Raw genomic sequence first — 21,488 nt, forward strand, 5'->3', positions numbered from 1 at the left:
ATAAGAGGTAAATGGATATGAAAGTTCTTGGGAAAGTATAAGGCATCATATAAATGTAAACCCTGCCCCATTTGGAGCTAAGGTGTCATTCCTGGTGACCAGGTGGAAATTCAGAATTAGTCATATCTAACAACATCAGGGGGTTAAGGACCTATTATTGACTGTTGATACAGAACTCCATGGATATACTAAAAAATGGATATACTGCCCATTTGAAGGAAGAACAACTTGGAGCTGTCTAAAGACTCAGGTAGGGAGTACCTGGAATACAGCCTTCTCCGTATGCATCTTATTTCCTTAGGTACAAAGCCTTGTGAGAACTCCAAAGGCCTGGAGACCTACAGTGACAGCAGCAGAGGTGGTATACCCTAGAAAGGCAGTTTCTGACAATAGGAAAAAGTGCCTGCTTGGAGCAATTCAACTGTCACCAGGAGAAAGAGCCAAAGCTAGGGTGGCACCAAGGCAGGAATCAGTATCAGAGAGATCACAAAGACCAAGCTCAGTTGACTGATGTAAATATGTTAACATAAGTGAAATTAACATGGCTAATTAGCAATCTTGCAAAAACTGTTCTAGGTCTCAATGGGGCTTGAATATGAGCCTCCCACATAAGCTTCTGAATTCTGTTCTGGTCATTCTACAGTGTTCACTTATGATTCTCTTGTGCTTATCATGGCTTTCTTCAAATAGGAATAAATTACCTCTTCTATTCCCAGTTCATGTTTGTACTTTCAGTACCTCTTTTAATTCTGTCCCCTTTCTGGGGGAAGGAATCCTAGGCTACAGCCCAAAACAGACAAGTCTCAGAAGGAGCCAGGGTGAAGGTAATGAGCCACTGAATATGAGTGGAGAGGAACCCAATGTTCTGAGGAGCAATCAGGCTTCCCTAGCAATGAATCCAGCATACAAACAGATGGTTAGATTACAGAACAGGGAAAGCCAGGTACCCTGAGCTTGTCCTAGTAGCAGTTGCCTGTAGCCTTCATGCTAGACAAATGAAACAGATTACTAATGCTAGTAGTAGTGGTGGTGGTGGTGGTAGTAGTAGTAGTAATAGTAGTAGTATGCCTCCCCTCAAGTCTTCCTTTGGAGGCTTTTTCGTGTTTGATGGTTACCCTGGGGATGCAAAGGCCAAGCCCCTAAGACACAAGTATTTGTAGGTCCTACACCAAGTTGAAAAGGCTTCAATTATGTTCCCAGTAATAGACCATCCATCTTTTGTCCAAGGACCAGAATCAAGTACAGGTGATCAAAATTTTGCCACAGATGCTTAGGAAGACCATTTACCACATATTAAAAGTAAAGAGGCTAGCGCCTTTCCCTAACAAGAAAGGATCCTCTAAGTATTGCTATTCTCAGTACTATTACTGTTAACTTTCAGCCCTATTTCCACAGCCTCCTTTTCCCTCCATCTATTCCAATGCTCAGCCCACATAATAAAGTCCCTTTCTTCCCAGACAAGCAACATGGGGTCAGAGGCTGGGGGAAGCATGGTGCCACTGACCTGTGAGATCTTGGAAGGAAATGTAGGGTTTCAAGCCAAACCGTTTGCGGTATTCATTGAAGGACCGAAGCCTCAGCTCCCGTGACTCCTTAATGGTGCTCACAGCCACATATAACACATGATGGTTGATGTTCCTGACCCCACCAATCTAGGGAAGAAGAGGCACAGCCATGTCACAGCCAGAGAGTAGGAGCCATGTCCAAGCTTTAAAAAAAAAAGCTATGATCTATGATTTTGGTTCATTAAAACTAAGGGTTAGTGAATAAGGTACAATGATACCTATTTATTCCTATATATAGGAGTACTCATAAAATCTAGAACTAGAAGGAACCTTAGGGATCTTCTAGTCTGGTTTCAATAGCTAGGTGGCACAGTAGATAGTGTGCCAGGCCTGGAGTCAGGAAGACCTGAGTTCAAATCCAGCCTCAGACACTTACTAGCAGTGTGACCTTGGGCAAGTCACTTAATCTTTTTGCCTCAGTCTCCTCATCTGTAAAATGAGCTGGAGAAGGAATTGACAAACCACTCCAGTATCTTTGCCAAGAAAACCCCAAATGGGGCCATGAAGAGTCAAACAGGACTGAACAATAACAGTAAATGCCATAGGACTGAAGATTATGTGTTTAGATCTGGAAGGTACCTAAGAGGCCACCTAATTCAGCCTTCTCATTTTTACAGATGAGTAAACTGAGGCTCAGAGGGAGGTGGCTTGCCCAGAATCACACAAGTAACAAATGATAAGGCTGGAATTTGAATCTAGGTAATAATAATAATAGCTAGCATTTATATAGTATTGTAAGGTTTGCAAAAACAGCTTACAAATATTGTCTCATTTGATCATCACAACAGCTCTGGGAGGCGTGTGCTATTATGATCCCCATTTTACACCTGGGGAAACAGAGGCAGACAGAAGTTAAGTGACTTGCTCTCAGGATCACACACCTAGTGTCCACATTTGAACTCAAATCTTCCTGACTCCACATCCAGCAATCTATTCACTGTGCCACCAAATCTACCATACACTTGACTCTAGTGTTGTAATAATTTGTTAATGTTATAATTTGGGGAATTTATGGGGGAGAAACACTAGAATTTATATTTGAACCAATACACTGCTTTGGGGCCTGTAGTATACAAATCACTTTCACATATGTTACCTCTACCTTTCTCACAGGATTGTTACAAAGAAAGCAACAGGTAAACCTTAAAGTCATATAAAATGTGGGCTCTTATTATTTCACTTAACCTTCATTTTTGTTATGTTTGTTCTTTCCTTTTTCATATTTATTCTTTCCTTTACACAGATAATGAAACTGAGATTCATAGAGGGGAAACCCAAGGACTCCGACCCAGGTTTCATAGGCTGATAATACATAAGAGCTGGAGAGCATTTAAGAGGTTACCTCAGGGGCAGCTAGGTGGTGCAGTGGATAGAGCACTGGCCCAGGAGTCCGGAAGACCTGAGTTCAAATCCAGCCTCAGACACAACACTTACTAGTCACTTAACCCCAATTGCCTCACCAAAAAAAAAATTCACCTCACCCAAAGGCCTTCCTTTGATAGACAAGGCTCTGGGCCCCTGAGAGTGACCTGCCCAAGGACATATAAATAGTAAGCTGGGATTTGAACTCATGTCCTCTCACTCCAAATTCAATAGCTTTTCTACACTACCATTTTTCAGGGTATATCTATACAGTTTTGTTTCCTTTCACAGTATTTCATTTTGTTTATTTGGAGCAATATCATGATACCATTGTACTACAAAATAATGAATATTGCTGCTGGTGACATTGTAATCTCTACAGAGCAATCTCCTCTATCCTCCTCTACATGCACCTTTTTTGTGTTGTTTTGTTTTTTGCTAGGCAATGGGGTTAAGTGACTTGCCTAGGGTCACAGAGCTAGTAAGTGTCAAGTGTCTGAGGCTGCATTTGAACTCCGGTCCTCCTGACTCCAGGGCCAGTGTGCCACCTAATTGCCCCTACATGTACCTTTTTTTTACACTAGACCTGTGATTGTATTGGTATAAAGAACTCCCAGTGAGAAAATCCTCTCTACCAACACAGATCACCACTGACTGCAACTTACTATTGCCTGGGAGCACTGAGAGGTTCAGTGCCTTGCCCAGGGTCATACAGCCAGTAGGCATCAGGTAAGAGACTTGCACCCAGGTCTACTGGACTCTAAAAGTCAGCTGTCAAGCCACTACACCATAGCTGCCTGTCCCTATGGGAACCACTAATGGGCTCTGAATTTACTGGCTTCTAGGGATTACAGCTACGGTTGGGATCTGCTGCCACCTGGTGGCTAAGCCTGGCAGCACCTGGTTTAGGGTTTTACATAACCAACAGCTAGCTAATCTTCCCATACTTAGTAAATCGATCAATCAACCAATAACAATGATCGTAGTTATCATCTACATAGTGCTGTATGGTTTGCAAAATGCTTTCCATGTTAACTCATTTAGCTGTGCAGCATTTCTGTGAGGTAAGTGACACGTATTACCCCCACTTTAGAGAAGAAACTGAGGCTGATCTAGGTTGTGACTTGCCCAGCATGACATAGGTAGAAAGACTCTGAGGTAGCAGGATTTGAACTCATGCCTTCGTGACTCTAAATCCAATGCTTTATCCACTGCACAACCCAGCTGTCACTAACAAAGCTTTGGTAGTGTAGTGAATAGACTGATGGACTTGGGATGAGGAGGATCTGAATTTGATTCATGCCTCAGATACTTGCTTCAGCAGGTCACTTAAACTCTCTCTCAGTCTCAGTTTTCTCATCTGTAAAATGGGGGCCACAAATTTGTTGTTCAGTCATATCCAGTTCCTCGTGATCCCATTTGGGATTTCCTTAGCAAAGATATTGGAGTGGTGTGCCATTTCCTTCTCCAGCTCATTTTACAGATGAGGAAACTGAGGCAAACAGGGTTAAGTAATTTGCCCAGGGTCACATAACTACTAAATGTCTGAGGCCAGATTTGAACTCAGGAAGATGAGTCTTCCTTACTCCAGTCCTGGCGTTGTATTCACTGCGCCACTGAGCGGCCCTGAGTGATAAACAGCACCCACTTAACAGAGCTGTTGTGAGGATCAAGTGAGACAGCGTGGGTCAAGTGTTCTGTAGTCCTTAAAGTATTATACAATTGAGATACGGTAATAATAACGATAATAATAATGATACGTTACAACATGCCTGGCACTGTACACTGGAATACAAATACAAAGAATGAAAGAACCTGTATTCCTGAAGAGCTAACAGAATAAATGACTGCTTTCCCAGGAAAGTAAAATGTTTCCTCATTGAAAGAAGTAAAGAAGTAAAAAAAGCAAAGAAAAAAGAAGTAAAAGAAGTAAAGAAGTAAAAAAAAAATGTTTCCTCATTGAAACAACAGACATTTGTATCCCAAACCATACCTTCTTGTGCCAGAGCCCAGATCCAAGGCCAAGCCTTCTGAACCCAGTGCTATTGCTTTTTCCACAGCTGCCCCATGTTGGTAATGGCAGAGGTGGGGTGGGAGAGTGCAAATGAGGGGGTCAAGCCTGTCCTGGGACCTACCTGGCCTGCCCTCTGTCGGGAGAAGGCTTCCACCAGGGCTTCCACACCATAGTCCAAAAGCATGGAGGTGTTGAACACAAACTGCTCATAGCTGTATTCTTGCTGTCCCACCACAAACGAGTCAGGCATGAGAGGGTGCCAGTGGTAGAGATGGTTGAACTCCACAGAGATGCGGTTTTGATACTGAAACTGGACTCCAAAAAGCATTTCTGGGTCAAACTTCAACTTCAAGAAGTAGCCACTGAGGTGCTGCACATACTCCTCGATGACGATCTTGATGGTCTCCCCTAGAAGGATCGATCAGGACAGAAGGGTCAGAGGACAGAGAGGCAACAAGCCATGGTTCATGCCTCCCTTTCTTGACCTGAGCTAGGTCGTGCATGAGGCAGTGTCTAGAGAGGCAAAGTAATGTCACACAGAGAGTACGAGATTTGGGGGGGTCAGATAGCCTGAACTCATGTCCTTGGTCTGCTACTTCCTACCTCTGGGACCTCAGGTAACTTCCTTGACAGGCGGGCCTCAATGCTCTTATCTCTGAGATGAGAGGGTTGGACCAGGTGATCTCTGAAATCTCAAATCTGTGATGCCATTTGGGGACTCAGACCTTCCTGACCCCTCAAATTCCCTAAAAGGCTCAAAAGGCAGGCTCCTCAAGGGTCTCGGGTACCATCACACAAGGGGAAACCGACACCCAGTCTCAGAAAAGGCAGAGCACTTTTTTAGCTGATAAGGAAGTTGAAATGAAATGATGTAGATAGAATTAAAGAATGTCACAACTGCATTGTACCTAATCTAATGTTCAAATTTTTTAAATGGGGTCATTGAGATCCATAGATTATGAGATTTGCCAAAGGTGATACAGGAAATAAGTGGCACAGATGCATATTTTTACATGGATTTTGTTTTTCTTATTTTTAATTTTTCAGTAACGGGGCAGAAAGGTCAATGGAGAAAAAGGAAACATTTGTTAATTGAAAAATAAAAATACAATTTAGAAATAAGTATCTTAAGATTCAAACCCAGGTTCCCTGACTCCAAAGTCCAGCATTCTTTTCATGACACTACACTATCTACTTAATATCTATGCACTCTTTCAGCCAAACACAGAAGAAACTCAGCGCCCCAGAATGAGTGCTAAGAATCTTAATCACAGGTTTCTCTCTATCCAGTTTGCTGAGTGACCTTTAGCCGGCTATTAGATGTCTCTCATCCCTAAGTACTCCTACCAATGAAACAGGATTGATTACCCTGACACATAAAGACCAGACCCTAGTTGGAGGGAGAAGAAGAAGATAGGAAGGGTTGGGGTAGATGGACATAAGCCCACTACAGATCACTCAGCCCTTGCTTGTCCATTTATCTTACATGTTTTCTCTCCTGGATTTTTCCCGCCTTTCCTCCAAATCATCCCTGGTGAATCATACTAATTCTAGTTGAGACAAGTCCCCATCCTATAACTTCCCCCTAGAGAAGCCTATCTGTTCAAGAGGACAGGAACTGGTGAGTCAGAGGGAAAGGGGGGGGGAGGGAAGAGGGTCACCAGAGTAATGGCAGGGAGGGACCCTTCAGGCTGGCTGAGCAGGAAATGGTCTGACATTCAGGCAACAGTAGCCCCAACCTCAGGAATACCCAGCCCCTGAATCATCCCTGCCTCCCTGCTCTAACCAAGAAGCAAGCAGGTTAGAAACATTCAAAAACAACTCAAGTAAGGCACTCATGGTTGGAGGGCCTCACACAGTCTACTACACACAGCTTGGGAGAAAGAATGGAATTCCTCACCAGGACCTTACCCTCTCCTGGCAGGGGTGGTTTGTGGGGACACAGAAGCCTCTCCCAGCTAGAGTGGTAGATTTTGAAGTGGTATGAACTTTGAAGAACTTATTAAATTTGAGTATAAAAACCTCATGCTCAACAGCCATGATAGATATCTTAAGGTTAATTCATACCTGATGGGAATTTTTTTTTCTCATTTTCATCTGCAATAATTCATTTCAAATATCCAACATGTTACTTTACATATCAATGGCAATTGATGCTTCACAAATTTTAGTGAACTTGTGATTATATTCTTAATCATAAAATAAATTATTATAAAACTCACGCTGCTAAGTGTGGGTACCAGCCCCTGGAAGCTTCTGAATGTATGGAGTACTTGTCCTATTTGTGCCTTTGTCCTCTGATTTATGATTGTGCCCACCTTCCATCTACTTTGTGCGTATCTTCTATGTGTCTGGTTATTTTCATGTTATCTCTCCCATTAGAGTGTGAGCTCCTTGAGGGATGTGTTTTTGTCTTTCTGCTCCCTTTGGCACAATGCTTGGCACATAGTTGGCATTTGATAAATGTTTATGACCAGCTAACTTGTAATGGAAGGTTATGAGAATCTACATGTATTCAATTAATGTAATCACTAAAGAAGATTATTAGCTCAATAAATATACTAATTAGTTAAAAGAGGGAAAGCTAGAGTAATGGATTTAATTCACTTCCTTATCTATAGAGAGCTGGACTCCCCTGTGGAGAGAATGTAGTGGTAGTGGTTAAAGGAGAACTTCAAATCTCCCTAGAGGAACAGGAACAACTGGGATCCTAAGCCCTTCCACAGTACGTCCCCTGGCCTGGCCTCCTAGGGGCAGACCTGGCTAACACAGGATGGTGGGGGAAAGGAATGGGCTTTATATAATAACTAGCATTTATACCTCATTTTAAGGTTTTTCAAAGCACTTTACAAATATTTTCTCATTTTATTCTCACAAAAATAAGCCTGGGAGGTAAGTGCTATTATGATCCCCATTTTGCAAATGAGGAAAGTAAGGCAGACAGAGGTAAAGTGACTTGTCCAGAGTCACACAACCAGTAAGTATCTGAGGTCAGTTATGAGCTCAGGTCTTCCTGATGCCAGGTCTAGTGATATATCCACTGTACCAACTACATAGAAGGGAGCTCCACACATAAAATGTTAGAAAACAGAACCTAGAATGTCACCATGAGAGATCTAGGCAAATGAGATCTAGCTCCTTGTCAAAGATCACATAGCTAGTTCTTGGTATATAGCCAAAACTCAACCTCAAGTCCAGTACCTTTTGTTTCATGTTTCCCAATATTCCCCAATCTGCTTCCAAATACAGGCTTTGGGGAGAAGAGCCTATGGCATTGTCTTGAGGAATGTGGACTTGGGGACAGATCTTCCACTCACCTATGAGGATGAGTCTGGTCGTCTGAAAGAGCTGCTCATCATTCCAGGTGGGGTGCTCAGCTCGCAAGAGGTCACAGACACGGTTGTGTTCCCGAAGCCAGATTGTAGCATACACCATGAGGCCTGGGAGCAACCCAAACACCTCCTGGCCCACGGCCATCTGTTGAGTTTCAGGCACATTTGCAGGGTACTTCATGTACACATGAGTCTCAGCCACTGATGGTGGATACATCTCCCCATCCACCATCTACAACAGAATCAGAGGACTTGATCATCCATAGAAGGTCAGGGCTCATCTCCTCTAGCATCCTCCCTAGAGCAGTAGTCTCAGGAGCAATGCTGACAAGTGGCCTTCCAACCTTCTCCAGTGGCAGGGAATTCAGTATCTCCTAAGGCAGCCAGTCCTATTGCTGGACAGTTCTGATGATTAAGAAACCTTACACTGAGCTCAAATCTGTTAACTATTTAAATTTCTGTCCCACATGATAGCCTTGAAGGGATTTGAAGTCAGTTGCAATGTAACCTCTTCACCCACCAGGCCATTCTGCCCCTGTTCCTGTCCCTGAACCCACTCCATCTCCTCATTTTGTATACTAGACTCTCATGGGTAGTGTGGAGAGGGGTAGGGGACCATAGGATCATCAGGCATCTCCACCTCCCAGCTGAATGCCTCTCCCCCAAGGCACACCCAAAGGAAAGGAAGCCCTTTGCACCTTGGCAGACTGATCCCGCCCCCATCCTATACCAAACCTTCTGCCCCTCCTTCTGGCCATTCCAGGGCAGGCAAGTGCTCAGACTTTATTTCTCAGAACCCCAGGACTACCTGAAACTTCAGCTTCCCATCCTCAAAGAGGCGGAGTTGGTGCTGGCGCTCCAGGCTGTCTCCATAAATGTGGCCAAGGTCCACCTGAAGAGACCAGAGAGAAGACTCAATTAACTTGGTCAAGTTTTTCCTGCCTGTAAATTAGGACTTTGAAGGGAGGTGAGGATAAAATATAGACACTAATGCCAAGGCAAGGGATAGAGTATGAAGATACTTCCAACCTGAGGGGTCTGCAGAACTCCAGGTATAACAGGTGCAAGTAGGCCAGGCAACCCCACCTCAGTGGGTGAACCACCATCCTCAGAGCCCCTGCCACAACAGGCCAGCCACCAGTCCCACAGGCACCTGTGCACAAAGCCAGTGACCACCACGCTTTTGGCCCCAGCACAAGAAGCTTGGGACAGTGCACCTTGTATCCCAGGAACAGAGCTCAACTTTAAAAGTCATAAAATAGGCTGGAAGATAAGCAAAAAAAAAAAAAAAAAGCACTGACTATAGAAAGATACTATGGCAGCAAGGAAGATCAAAACACAAAATCAGAAGAGGAACAACAATGTCAAAATGCCTACATGCAAAGCCTCAAAGAGAAATATGAACTGATCTCAAGCTCAAAAAGTCCACCTAGAAGAGCTCAAAAAGGATTTTAAAAATCAAATAAGAGACATAGAAGAAAAATTGGGAAAAGAAATGAGAGATTGATGCAAGAAAATCGTGAAAAAAGAGTCAACAACTTGGAAAAAGAAAACAACTTCTTAAAGAGTAGAATTGGCCAAATGGAAATGCAGGTACAAAAATCCACTGAAGAAAAGAACTCCTTAAAAGTAGAATTTGCCAAATGGAAAAGGAAGTACAAAAGCTATGTGAAGAAAGTAATTCCTTAAAAATTAGAAGTGGGCAAGTGGAAGCTAATGACTCTATGAGACATCAAGAATCAATCAAACAAAAGCAAAAGAATCAAAAAAAAAAAGAAGAAGAAGAAAGTGTAAAATACCTCATTGGAAAAAGAACTGACTTGGAAAATGGACCCAGGAGAGACAGTTTAAGAATACTGAGCTACCTGAAAGCCATGATCAAAAAAAGAGCCTGGAGAGCATCTTTCAAGAAATTACCAAGGAAAACTGCTCCAATATTCTAGAACCAGAGGGTAAAATGATATTGAAAGAGATCCCAAAATGAAAAGTCCCAGGAATATTATAGCCAAATTCCAGAACTCTCAGGTCAAGGAGAAAATACTGCTAGTAGCCAGAAAGAAACAGTTCAAATATCAAGAAGTCGCAGTCAGGATTACACAGGAATTTGCAGCTTCCACATTAAAGGAGTGGAGGGCTTGGAATATGATATTCCAGAAGGCAAAGGAGATAGGATTACAACCAAGAATCAAATATTCATCAAATTGAGCATAATCTTTCAGGGGAAAAAATGGACATTCAATGAAATAGGAAACTTTCAAACTATCTGAATAAAAAGACCATACAAGACTCAAGAGAAGCATAAAAAGGTAAACAGAAAAGAAAAAAAAAACATTATTCAATAAAGTTAAACTGTTCATACCTCTATATGGGAAGATCATGTTTGTAACTCTTAAGAACTATATCTCTCTTAGGGCAGTTAGAAGGTATATATATACATAGACAGAGGGTGCAGATATAAGTTCACTGTGATAGGATGATAACCAGAGAAGTCTGATAGAAAGTAAGCTGCCTGAGAGTAGGGACTGGGTAGTTTGGTTTGGGTTTTTGGTCTTGTATCTCCAGTGACTAACATGCCTGGCACAAGATAGATGCTAGCTAAATGCTTATTGACTGACTAGAATTCTTGGATGCACAAGAGTGCACACACAGACACCCACAGGCATATACACATACATAAACACATGAACACAGACATACACACACACCTACATACACTGCACACATATACACACATGCACATACATACTCATGGATACATACATGCACACATGTAAACAGACACACGTGCACACACACATACAGAAAAGTACTCTTGGGGAGAGTAAAGTCATTTGTTTGTATTTAGAACCTTCAGTCTCATTATCATTACCAAGTCACATTTCTATAAAACTTTAGTCTACAAAGAACCCTGTCTATGACCACCTGAGGTAAGTAGATGCTTTATAAGGATTAGTAGCCCACTTTACAGATGAAGCAACTTCTCAGACAGATAAAGTGACTTCCTGAGGGTCATATAGCTTTGAGCATTGAATCTGGAGTCAGAGTCTGTTACTTCTCACCTGTGTGACCTTGGACAAATGACTTGCCCTCTCTAATACTCAATTTCTTCATCTGTAAAATAAAAAACCTAAGAACTATTCCAGCTCTAAATATTATGATGATGGGTTTGAGCCGCAACTCAAATATAGGTTGAAGGGTCATAGATTTAGACTTGAAAGGAACCTCAAAGCTCACCTAGCGTTAACTCCCTCATTTTGTAGACAGGAAAACTGAGAGCTAGAGAGCGGAGCTTAGGTTACATAAGTAGGAAGGAGCAAAGCCAGGATTCATCCCTGGGTTTTTTGCCTCCATATTCCACACTTCCCACCATACCACAGTATCTCCCTGTCTTCTAACTCCAAAGATCTTTCCCACTCCAAAAGGGACTTTGATGATCAAGTCCATTCCCTTGTTTTCAGATGAGGAAACTGAGGCCTCAAGAACAGAAATCACTTTCTCAAGGTGACAAAGTCAGATCCTTTGACTACAAATGTCAAGGTCTTTACATGAATTCTTGTTATATTTAATAAATATAAAAAAGTTGCAGGGAGAATATCCCACTAGGGACAGCCCTGGAATGGGGGTCAACAAGGAGAGGACCTAGGAGGGGCTCACCCCATGGCCCAGGGCTTTGGAGAAGCCAGGGCCCATCTTGCCAGATGTCTTGAAGAATTGATGGGTGAAGTGCTGAGCAAAGAAGGCAAACATAAGATTGGTCCCAAGAGGGTCCGGCACAAATTCATTCCGCATCAGGAAGCGTCGGGCCAGCAACTCTGGGTCTGGCAGCTGTTTCTTCCCTGTGAGGAGAGGAGCCAGGGTGGAGCAGGTGAGGAGGTACGCATGATCTAGCCAACCAAAGGACATTGCTTCTCTCCCCTCAATACCTCCAGGGCCATCCCCCCACTCCCCAACTCAATTATGTCAGATTGGGTTAATGTACCCCAAAAGGCAAATGATCAAAAGTCTGGAAAGCTGGGTTATAATCCGCTTTGTATACTATCTCAACTGTATTAGCTTGGGGAAGTTACTGAATATCTTGCAGTCTCAGTTTCATCTGTGATAGGATAACAATTTCCTCCTTGCCTACTCCATAGGGCTGTTCTGAGACTCAATTGAGGGAATCACAAAATCTGAGAGTTGGACAGCCACTCAGAGGTCCTCTAGAGCCAATGGTTCCTGAGCATTCTCTAGGGCATCCTCAACAACGGGTGACCTAGGTTGTACTTATAGATTGACAGTGAAGGGGAAACTCACTACTTCTCAAGGCATGACCCATTTCACTTTTGTCCAATTGTGAGTGCTAGCAAGTTTTTCATTATACTGAATTGAAATCTGCCTCTGCTATGGCAACCTTTCTCCTCCTTGCTCTACCTCATCCTTCCCTACTAGTTTTGTCCTTGTGACCAAGTAAAAATCTAATCTCTTTCATGTGCTATCCCTTCAAATACTTGAAGAACTATATCCTGTCCTTTCTAAATCTGCTCTTTTCCAGGCTAAATATTCCAAGTTTCTTCAACTGATTTTCAGATGTCATGGTGTCACCATTCTGTCGGTCCTCCTTGGAAACTCTGCCAGACTGTCAATGTTCCCCTAATATGCAGGACACAGAACTCAACAAAGATGGAGTTTGACCAGGGCAGAAGATGGTAAAACAACTATCTACCTCTCTTCAGACACTACATCTCTATAAATTGTAGTTTGGTGGAAAGAACTCTGGATCTAGGGTCAAAGCACCTGAGTCTGAACTCAGGCTTAGCTACTTCTTGGCTGTGTGACCTTGAGAAAGTCACTTAAGCTCAGTTTCTTCATCTATAAATATAGGAATTGAACTAGATGACCTCTAAGGGTCTATCCAGCTCTAAATCCTATGACCATAATATAGCCTAAGATTAAGGAGACCCTTATCACTCACCACTGGCCCCTGGGTTGTTATCATTAAGACCCCCCACCCCAAGCCAAAGAGTTACCTTTGAACCCCATGGGAGTGGGACAATCTTCAGGTACAGGAGCTAGTACCCGAGTATAGAAGCTCAAATTGGAGTAGGACTCCCAGGTGATGTAGCCATGTTCCGAGGTGTAGGTAGGTGGGCTAGGAATCAGGTTTGCTCGAACTTTAGGAGGAGAGGGACAGAACAATCACTTGGACATATAGGCCTTCAGGCCATTGCCCTCAGGGATTTTTCACAGAAGAGGAGACAGGACCCTCGTGGGCAGAGCACACCCAGTGGAAAGGGGAAGGGGGACAGAGAGACAACCCTTGACCTCAGGAAACTGCCCAGGCTGATAAGGAAGAGAGGCCCTCCCCTCCACAAAGAACACTGCCCCAGTCTGAAGGGGAAGATAGGGGACATAAGGTCAAGGGAACCCCAAGGCTCCAGCCTAGCTCGTAAAAGCTTTATCTGACATCAAACTGCCTCCAGTATTCATGTCTGCTGAGCCTTATCAGATGCTGTGAATTCCTCTGACTTAGTGAGGCAGGACATCTTGGTTTGATGTTCCACAGATTAACTGGAACCCAAGGCCCAGACCCACCCCAAATTCATAATTCCCTTAAAGCTGCTGTCCCCTGCACCAATGTAGTCACTCCAGACTCAGTACTTACCCATTGGCCTCCTTGGGTTAGAGGGAGTGTCGACAGTCAATTGGGGTAGAGAATTCAAGCGTTCTGGCTCTATTTTCTGGTAGTCTATGTCTTAAAGTCCTTTCCAGTTTTAACATTCTAATTTCTCCAGTCTTAACTTTCTAATTTGTTCTGAGATATCTTTCAGATTACAAACTATGCTCTATATCCCAACACTTCATTTTCAAAGTTCCCTTCTAGCTCCTTTTAGGTATCAGGAATAGATACTCATGGATGGAGATCTCTCCAAGGTGTGACAGGGGTTGGAGCAGAGACGTACCTGTAAGCACAAGCTTCATGAGAAAATCTCGTAAGAAGGTAGAGTTGATAATGTTCCAGATCCACCGACCATGGGTCAGGATGAAGTGGTAGAAGGAAGGACTGGGGCGTAGGGCTTCCCGGATTCTAGTCCATAGCTCCGCTGGTGTGGGAGGGTGTAGGAGGCAGAAATCTCATCAGACAGCCTTCCCCCCAGGCTTAGAGGGATGTGGAGATGCAAGAGGGCAGGAAGGATAGGGAGCACAGGAAGGGAGGGAAGGGGAGGCAAAGGTGATAAAGGATTGGGGGCGCAGGGAGAAGTACTCACGGGTGGTGCAGTTGGGGCCATAGTAGCCAGTTCGTGTGCAATCACATTGGTAGTGGTTTAGGCCAAAGCGCACACAGACACCTTTATGTTGACAGGGGAAATAGCAGCAGGGATTCACTGTGGGGAGATAGGATACAAAATGAAAAAAAAAAAGCATCTCTGAGTACTCCATAAAATAGTCCCCAATTTCTTACTAGTGACCAATCCACAGAAGACTCAAAGTGCCAGGGAGTATGTCCCCCATGTTCTCTCCCCTGACAAGTACCACAGTGGCACTCACCCCTCCTTTACACATGTACATAGGATCATGTCAATTAGAGCTCAGAGGGGATATAAACGGCACCTAGTCCACCTGCCTCTTTTTATAACTAAGAAAACTGAGGCCCAGAGAAGTTACATGATTTTCCCAGTGTCACAAAAATAATAAGTAGCAGGGTCAGGCTTCAAACCCAGGTCCTCTGACTCCAGATCCATTATGCCAGATTTTCCCCTGCCCTCCCCCAACTCAATGCTGGTCCTCTCTGAGAGGAATCTGCCAGGGCCCCAGCCTTCCTTCTTCCCACCTCATAAACCATCCTGACACCACCTGCGTCTCACCTACCTCCCCCCACCACCATACATTCAGGCATCCAAACTACCTGACAAGGAATCTGGTGGAACCAATCCTGAGGAAGACCACTAATGCTCTCTCATCTGAGTTTTTATGACATTGATGTTGGGGGGTCTCTTCTTATCTGCCTGAATAATCTTTCTTATTTTCCTTTACAGATCTTAACCCATGTCACACCCCTATCCAAGGACTATGTCATAGACCCTCCTATTCTTTCTCTAGCCATCTTCTCTTGGTGATCTTATCAGCTTCCATGGCAACAACTCATCTTTATGCAAATGACTCTCATATCTATACATCCAAACTTCCTTTTTCTCTTGAGGGAGACAGTCTGGTTACAGCTTCCTGTTGGATAGTTCCAGCTGGATGTCCCATATTGTCTCATCTCAAACTTAACATGTTGAAGATCAATGTTAGACCCAGTCAAGATGACCACCTCAGTGGAGGCAGCCTGGTTGCCACATAACCATTCCCACAAAAAAGGAAAAATACCACACCAAACAAAATAATGACCAAGAAATCCAATTAGAAACTACAGTGAAAGACATATTCCCCCTTCCCCCAGAACTACATAAAGAATCAACCAAATAGCCTACTGGTAATAGGAAAGGGGGCTGCAAGAAAAGCCAGCATCCATGCAGACAAACAAGACAGTGACTAACCAGTGTGACCACAGACAGGCCACAGAGGTGTATACCCTTCAACGTTCTGTATTCAGAGCCAACAAAAACAGAGACTCCCACGAGGTCTCACTATGTGGGGTGGAGGGATGGAAAACTGCCAGTAAGGAGCTTGCAGATGACCAGGAGTGGCGGTGATCAGTCCAGCCATGGCAGTAGGGCTCAGACCAGAATGCCCTAAGACCAGCAGTTCCAAGAGTTCCTAGAACTCTGACCTGCAATACCATAAAGGGCCCTGAAAATCCAGTCATCTGAATCTCAAAGGTCCAGGGGCACCTAAACCCAAGAAGCAGAGGTCAGGCAGCTAGATGACACAGTGGATAGAGTGCTGGCCTAGGAGTCAAGAAGAATGGAGTTCAAATCTGGCCTCAAACACTTACCAGCTTGTGTGACCTTGGGTGACTGTTTGCCTCAGTTTCTTCAACTGCCAAATGGAGATGATAATAACACTAACCTTCTAGGATTGTTATGAGGATCGAATGTGATAATACATGGTATGTGCTATATAAACATTTGCTGCTATTATTGTTATTGTTATTACTATTATTATTATCAGAGTTGATTTAAGTAGAGATGAAAATCAAGCAGGGTTGACCACCCCACTCAAAAGAGCACTCAAAAGAATAGCCAGAGGCAAAGCCAAAATGGCAGAGTGAAAGCAATGACTTGCTTGAGCTCTCCCCCAAACCCCTCCAAATACCTGTAAAAAAATGGCTCTAAACAGAACCCACAAAAGGACTGAGTGAGACAAATTTCCAGTCCAAGACAATCTAGAAGGTCGATGGGAAAGGTCTGTTGCACCAGGCTGGGAGAGGAGCAAAGATGGGGTCCCAGCAAACCTGGAGCAGGCCTCTAGGGACTGAATCATGGGCGGCTATGGCAGTTTCCAGACTTCTCAACCCATAAACACCAAAGACAACTCAGAAGGTTAGTAGGGAAGGTTTGTCAGACCTGGATGAGAGAGGAGCGGCGGTCCTAGCCCCAGCCCTGGTGTGGCCCTGGGGCAGTAGCATTGGTGTTGCTCTCAGCTCACAGATGTGGGGGATCAAGCAACTGATCAGAGGGGGATTTCAGGGATCTCTTTGCTGGCACTGAGGCAAGATTCTCTTTGCCTGTGCTTGGATCTAGGTCATAGTCCTGGATGGCAGTCCTAGGGCAAAGAGGAGCACTAGTGTGGCTGAATATATGGCGGCAGTGAAGAGGGAATCCTCCTCACAGTTCCAAGGCAGAAAAGAGTGCTTGTGGTCACTTATAGACCACAGCACAGGCCAAGAAAGGAGTAAACACCTCTCCTTTGATCATACCACCTTGGAAGAACTGAAAATTTACAGGTTCCTAGAAGTATCTCTGAAAATTGCTGCACCCAAACCCCTGAAGATTGAGACAGTTACACCCTCCACACTGGAAGCAGACCCTTACCTTAACAAATAGTTTAAAAGTCAAGTAATTGGCTGGGAAAATGAGCCAACAGTGGAAAAATACTCAGGCTATAGAATCTTACTTTCGTGACAAAGAAGATCAAACCAGAAGAAGACAACAAAGTCAAAGCTCCTACATCCAAAGCCTCCAAGAAAAAGATGAATCAGTCCCAGACCATGGAATAGCTCAAAAAGGATTTTGAAAAGCAAGTAAAAGAAGTAGAGGAAAAACTAGGAAGAGAAATGAGAGTGATGCAAGAAAATCATGAAAAACAAGTCAACAGCTTGCTAAAGGAGATTCAGAAAAATACTGAAGAAAATAACATCTTAAAAAATAGCCTAACCCAAATGGCAAAAGAGGTCCAAAAAGCCAATGAGGAAAAGAATGCTTTAAAAAGCAGAATTGGCTAAATGGAAAAGGATGTCTAAAAGTGCAGTCTAAAAGCTCATTCCTTAAAAATTGGAATGGAGCAAATGGAAGCTAATAACTTTATGAGAAATCAAGAAATCACAAAACAAAAGCAAAAGAATGAAAAAAATCGAAGACAATGTGAAATATCTCATTGGAAATACAACCAACCTGAAAAATAAATCCAGGAGAGATAATTTTAAAATTATTGGACTACCTGAAAGCCATGATCAAAAAAAAAAAGAGCCTAGACATCATCTTTCAATAAATTATCAAGGAAAACTACCCTGATATTTTAGAACCAGAGGGCAAAATAGAAATTAAAAGAATTCACTAATCACCTTCTGAAAGAGATCCCAAAAGGAAAACTCCTAGGAATATTATAGCCAAATTCCAGAGTTCCCAGGTCAAGGAGAAAATATTGCAAGCAACCATAAAGAAACAATTCAAATGTTGTGGAAACACAATCAGGATAACACAAGATTTAGCACCCACCTCCTACTTTAAGGGATCATAGGGCTTGAAATACGATATTCTGTAGGTCAAAGGAGCTAGGATTAAAACCTACCCAGCAAAACTGAGTATAATTCTTCAGGGGGAAAATGGATATTCAATGAAATAAAGGATTTTCAAGCATTCTTGATGAAAAGACCAGAACTGAATATAAAACTTTACTTTCAAAGACAAGACTCAAGAGAAGCATGAAAAGGTAAATAGGAAAGAGAAATCATAAGGGACTTACTAAAGTTGGTTTATTTACATTCCTACATGGAAAGATGACACTTGTAACTCATGAGATTTTCTCAGTATTAGGGTAGTTGGAGGGAATGTGTGTGTGGTGTGTGTGTGTGTGTGTATGTACGTATGTGTGTGTGTGTATATATATAATATACATATACATATATACGTATACACACACACACACACATATATATACATACATATATATATATATATATATATATATATATATATATATTATATATATGAGAGAGAGAGAGAGAGAGAGAGAGAGAGAGAGAGAGAGAGAGCACAGAGTTAATTCAATGTGAAGGAATGATATCTAAAAAATAAAATTAAGGGGTGAGAGAGGATTGTACTGGGAGAAGGAGAAAGTGAGAGGTAGAATGGGGTAAATTATCTCACATAAAAGAGGCCAAAAAAAGCTTCTACAGTGGAAGGGAAGAGGGGGGAGGTGAGAGGGAATGAGTGAATCTTACTCTCATTAGATTTGGCTTAAGGAGGGAATAGCATACACACTCAGTTGGGTTTGGAAATCTATCTTACCCTACAGGAAAATAGGGGGGAAGGGAATAAGAAAGGGGGGAATGATAGAAAGAAGGGCAGATTGGGGAAGGGGTAATCAGAAGCAAACACTTTTGAGAAGGGACAGAGTCAAGGGAGAGAATAGAATAAATGGGGGACGGGATAGAATGGAGGGAAATACAGCTAGTTTTTCACAGCATGAGTATTATGGGAGTGTTTTGCATGACTACACATGTATAACCTATATTGAATTGCTTCCCTTTTCAATAAAGATGGATGAGGAAGGAGGATGGGAGAGAATTTGGAACTCAAAGTTTAAAAAATGACTGTTAAAAATTGTTTTTACATGCAACTGGGAAATAAGATATACAGGCAATGGGGTATAGAAATCTATCCTGCCCTACAGGAAAATAGAAAGGGAAGGGGATAAGAGAAGGGGGCAAAGGGTGGTAGAAGGGAGGGCAGATTAAGGGAAGGGGTATTCAGAATGGACACTGTCTTGGGACAGGGGGAAAGGAGAGATGAGGAGAAGGTTTGGAACTCAAAATCTTGTGGAAATGAATGTTGAAAACTAAAAATAAATAAATTAATTTTTTTAAAAAGAATAGCAGGAGATGGATTCTGGACCTGGCACAAAGCCCCAATTCAGAAACTGAGGCTACAGACATAAGTAAAAAGAAGAAGATATAGACTGCTATAAAGAACTATGATAGATCCAGAAATATCCAAAAATCCAACCAGGGGAAAGATAAGGAGGTTAATAAGCATTTATTAAGAACCTAATATGTGCCAGACACTATGCTAAATGTTTTACATATAAAATCTCATTTGATCCTCACAAGAGCCCTGTGAGGTAGGTGCTATTATTATCCTCATTTTACAGTTGAAGAAACTGAGTCAGACAGTGGTTAAGTGACTTGCCCAGGGTATCACAGATAGTAAATGTCAGAAGCTGTATTTGAATTCAGGTCTTCCTGACTCCACACCTAGCCCTCTTTCCAATGCACCAGCTAGCTGGAGGAGAAAGTAATTCCAAAGCCACTGCAAGAAGAGACTAAAAGGAAAAAATGGATTTTCTACAAAGGTAACATGAATACCTAAAAGAAATAAAGAGATAAAAAATTAACCAAAGGACTTCTATTAAGAGCAAAGAATTGAAAGAATATAGATTAGAATAAATAAATGGCTTAGTTCTAAATAACTTAGAACAGAAAGTGGTAAACTTTAGTTTTTCACCAAGTAATGTACTCCCTGAAAATTAGAATTAACCAAACAGAAATCCATGACTCCATTTAATTATGTGAAATGTTAGATCAAAATCAAAAGATTGAAAAAATAAAATGTAAAATATTTGGTATCAAAAACAAGTGAAATAGAAAAAGATCAAGGAGAGACAACCTATGAACCACTGGATTCCCCCAAAATCATGATTTAAAAACAAACAAACAAACCTTGAGCAATATATTCCAAGAAATTATAAATGAAAACATTGCCAGATCTCTTAGAACCAGAGAGCAAAATAAAAGCAGAAAGAATCCACCAATCATCTCTTGAAAAGAAAGTCCAAAATGAAAACACCCAGGAATATTATGGCCAAAATCCAGAGCCTCCACGTCAAAGAAAAAATATTGTAAGCAGCCAGTTCCAATACCAAGGAATCATAATCAAGATAATATAAGACCTGACAACTTCCACTACAAATGAGAAGAGATGTTGGGATGCAATATTCCAAAAGGCAAAAATAATGGCTTGCAGGCCAGATTAATTTATCCTGCAAAGCTAAACATAACCCTTCTTCTCACCCGCCCCCCCCCAAAAAAAAGGATCTTTAAAAGATAAGAGGACTTTCAAACATCCCCAATGAAAAGTCCATAACTGGGTAGGAACTTCAAAATAGAAACTTGAAACTCAAGAGGAACCTTGAAAAATAAACATATTTGAGGAATTAGAAAGGACTGTATGATGATGAAGGGTTAACATTCTAAGAGAAAGAGAAAAAGCAAGTGTCTCTTTGGAACATTAATATATTCAAAGCATTTTGAAGAAGAATCTTGTTCTGAGGGTTTCAGATGGGAAACAAAAGAGAAGATAAAAGGAACACATGAATATATGAAAGAGGAAGAATGGGGTGGAACTTACCATTTCTCAAGGGTATGTACAAAGTTTGTAGAGTAAAGGGTAAGGAGAACAGATGTCAGAGAAATGTCATTCTTATATGAACTAGACAAATAGGGGTTGAATACAGACACACACACACACTAGTGTAGAAATACATCAAACTCAACAGAAAGATAGGCAAGAATAGGAAGGGAGGAATTAAGAGAGAGGATAATAACAGGAAGAGAATAGTCATAAGCAGATCAAACTTCCTGGTCCTGAAGGAAAGATTAAAAGCAAAAAAAAAAAAAGCAAAAAATTGGAAACTGAGGGCCCATCATTCAAGGAATTGCCAAACAAATTGTGGTATGTTAATAAAATGTAATATCAATATGTCATAAGAAATGGCAAAAGGGAATCCTGGGAAGTATGAACTGGTACAGAGCAAAGTAAGCAGAACGTGAAGAAAAATGTTTACAATGGCAACAAG

At 42.2% G+C, this 21,488-nt stretch overlaps 1 protein-coding gene across 3 annotated transcripts in view; it reads right to left on the reverse strand.

The window, feature by feature from the left end:
* The window catches only part of LOC110194982 (prostaglandin G/H synthase 1-like), a 61,764-nt gene that overhangs the window by 5,585 nt on the left and 34,691 nt on the right, over positions 1-21,488 (reverse strand). For all 3 annotated transcript variants that reach the window (XM_078150144.1, XM_078150143.1, XM_020967611.2), the window contains 8 exons: positions 14,519-14,635; positions 14,213-14,353; positions 13,280-13,423; positions 11,928-12,109; positions 9,082-9,165; positions 8,259-8,505; positions 5,063-5,349; positions 1,505-1,652 (listed from right to left, as the gene is read on the reverse strand). In XM_078150144.1, the coding sequence (XP_078006270.1) occupies positions 1,505-1,652; positions 5,063-5,349; positions 8,259-8,505; positions 9,082-9,165; positions 11,928-12,109; positions 13,280-13,423; positions 14,213-14,353; positions 14,519-14,635 (1,350 nt within the window). The remainder of the gene's footprint in view (positions 1-1,504; positions 1,653-5,062; positions 5,350-8,258; positions 8,506-9,081; positions 9,166-11,927; positions 12,110-13,279; positions 13,424-14,212; positions 14,354-14,518; positions 14,636-21,488) is intronic.

The sequence above is a fragment of the Phascolarctos cinereus genome, unplaced genomic scaffold (genome assembly GCF_003287225.1).
Source record: "Phascolarctos cinereus isolate Bilbo 61053 unplaced genomic scaffold, phaCin_HiC Scaffold_2;HRSCAF=192, whole genome shotgun sequence".
In the NCBI taxonomy this organism is placed as follows: Eukaryota; Metazoa; Chordata; class Mammalia; order Diprotodontia; family Phascolarctidae; genus Phascolarctos; species Phascolarctos cinereus.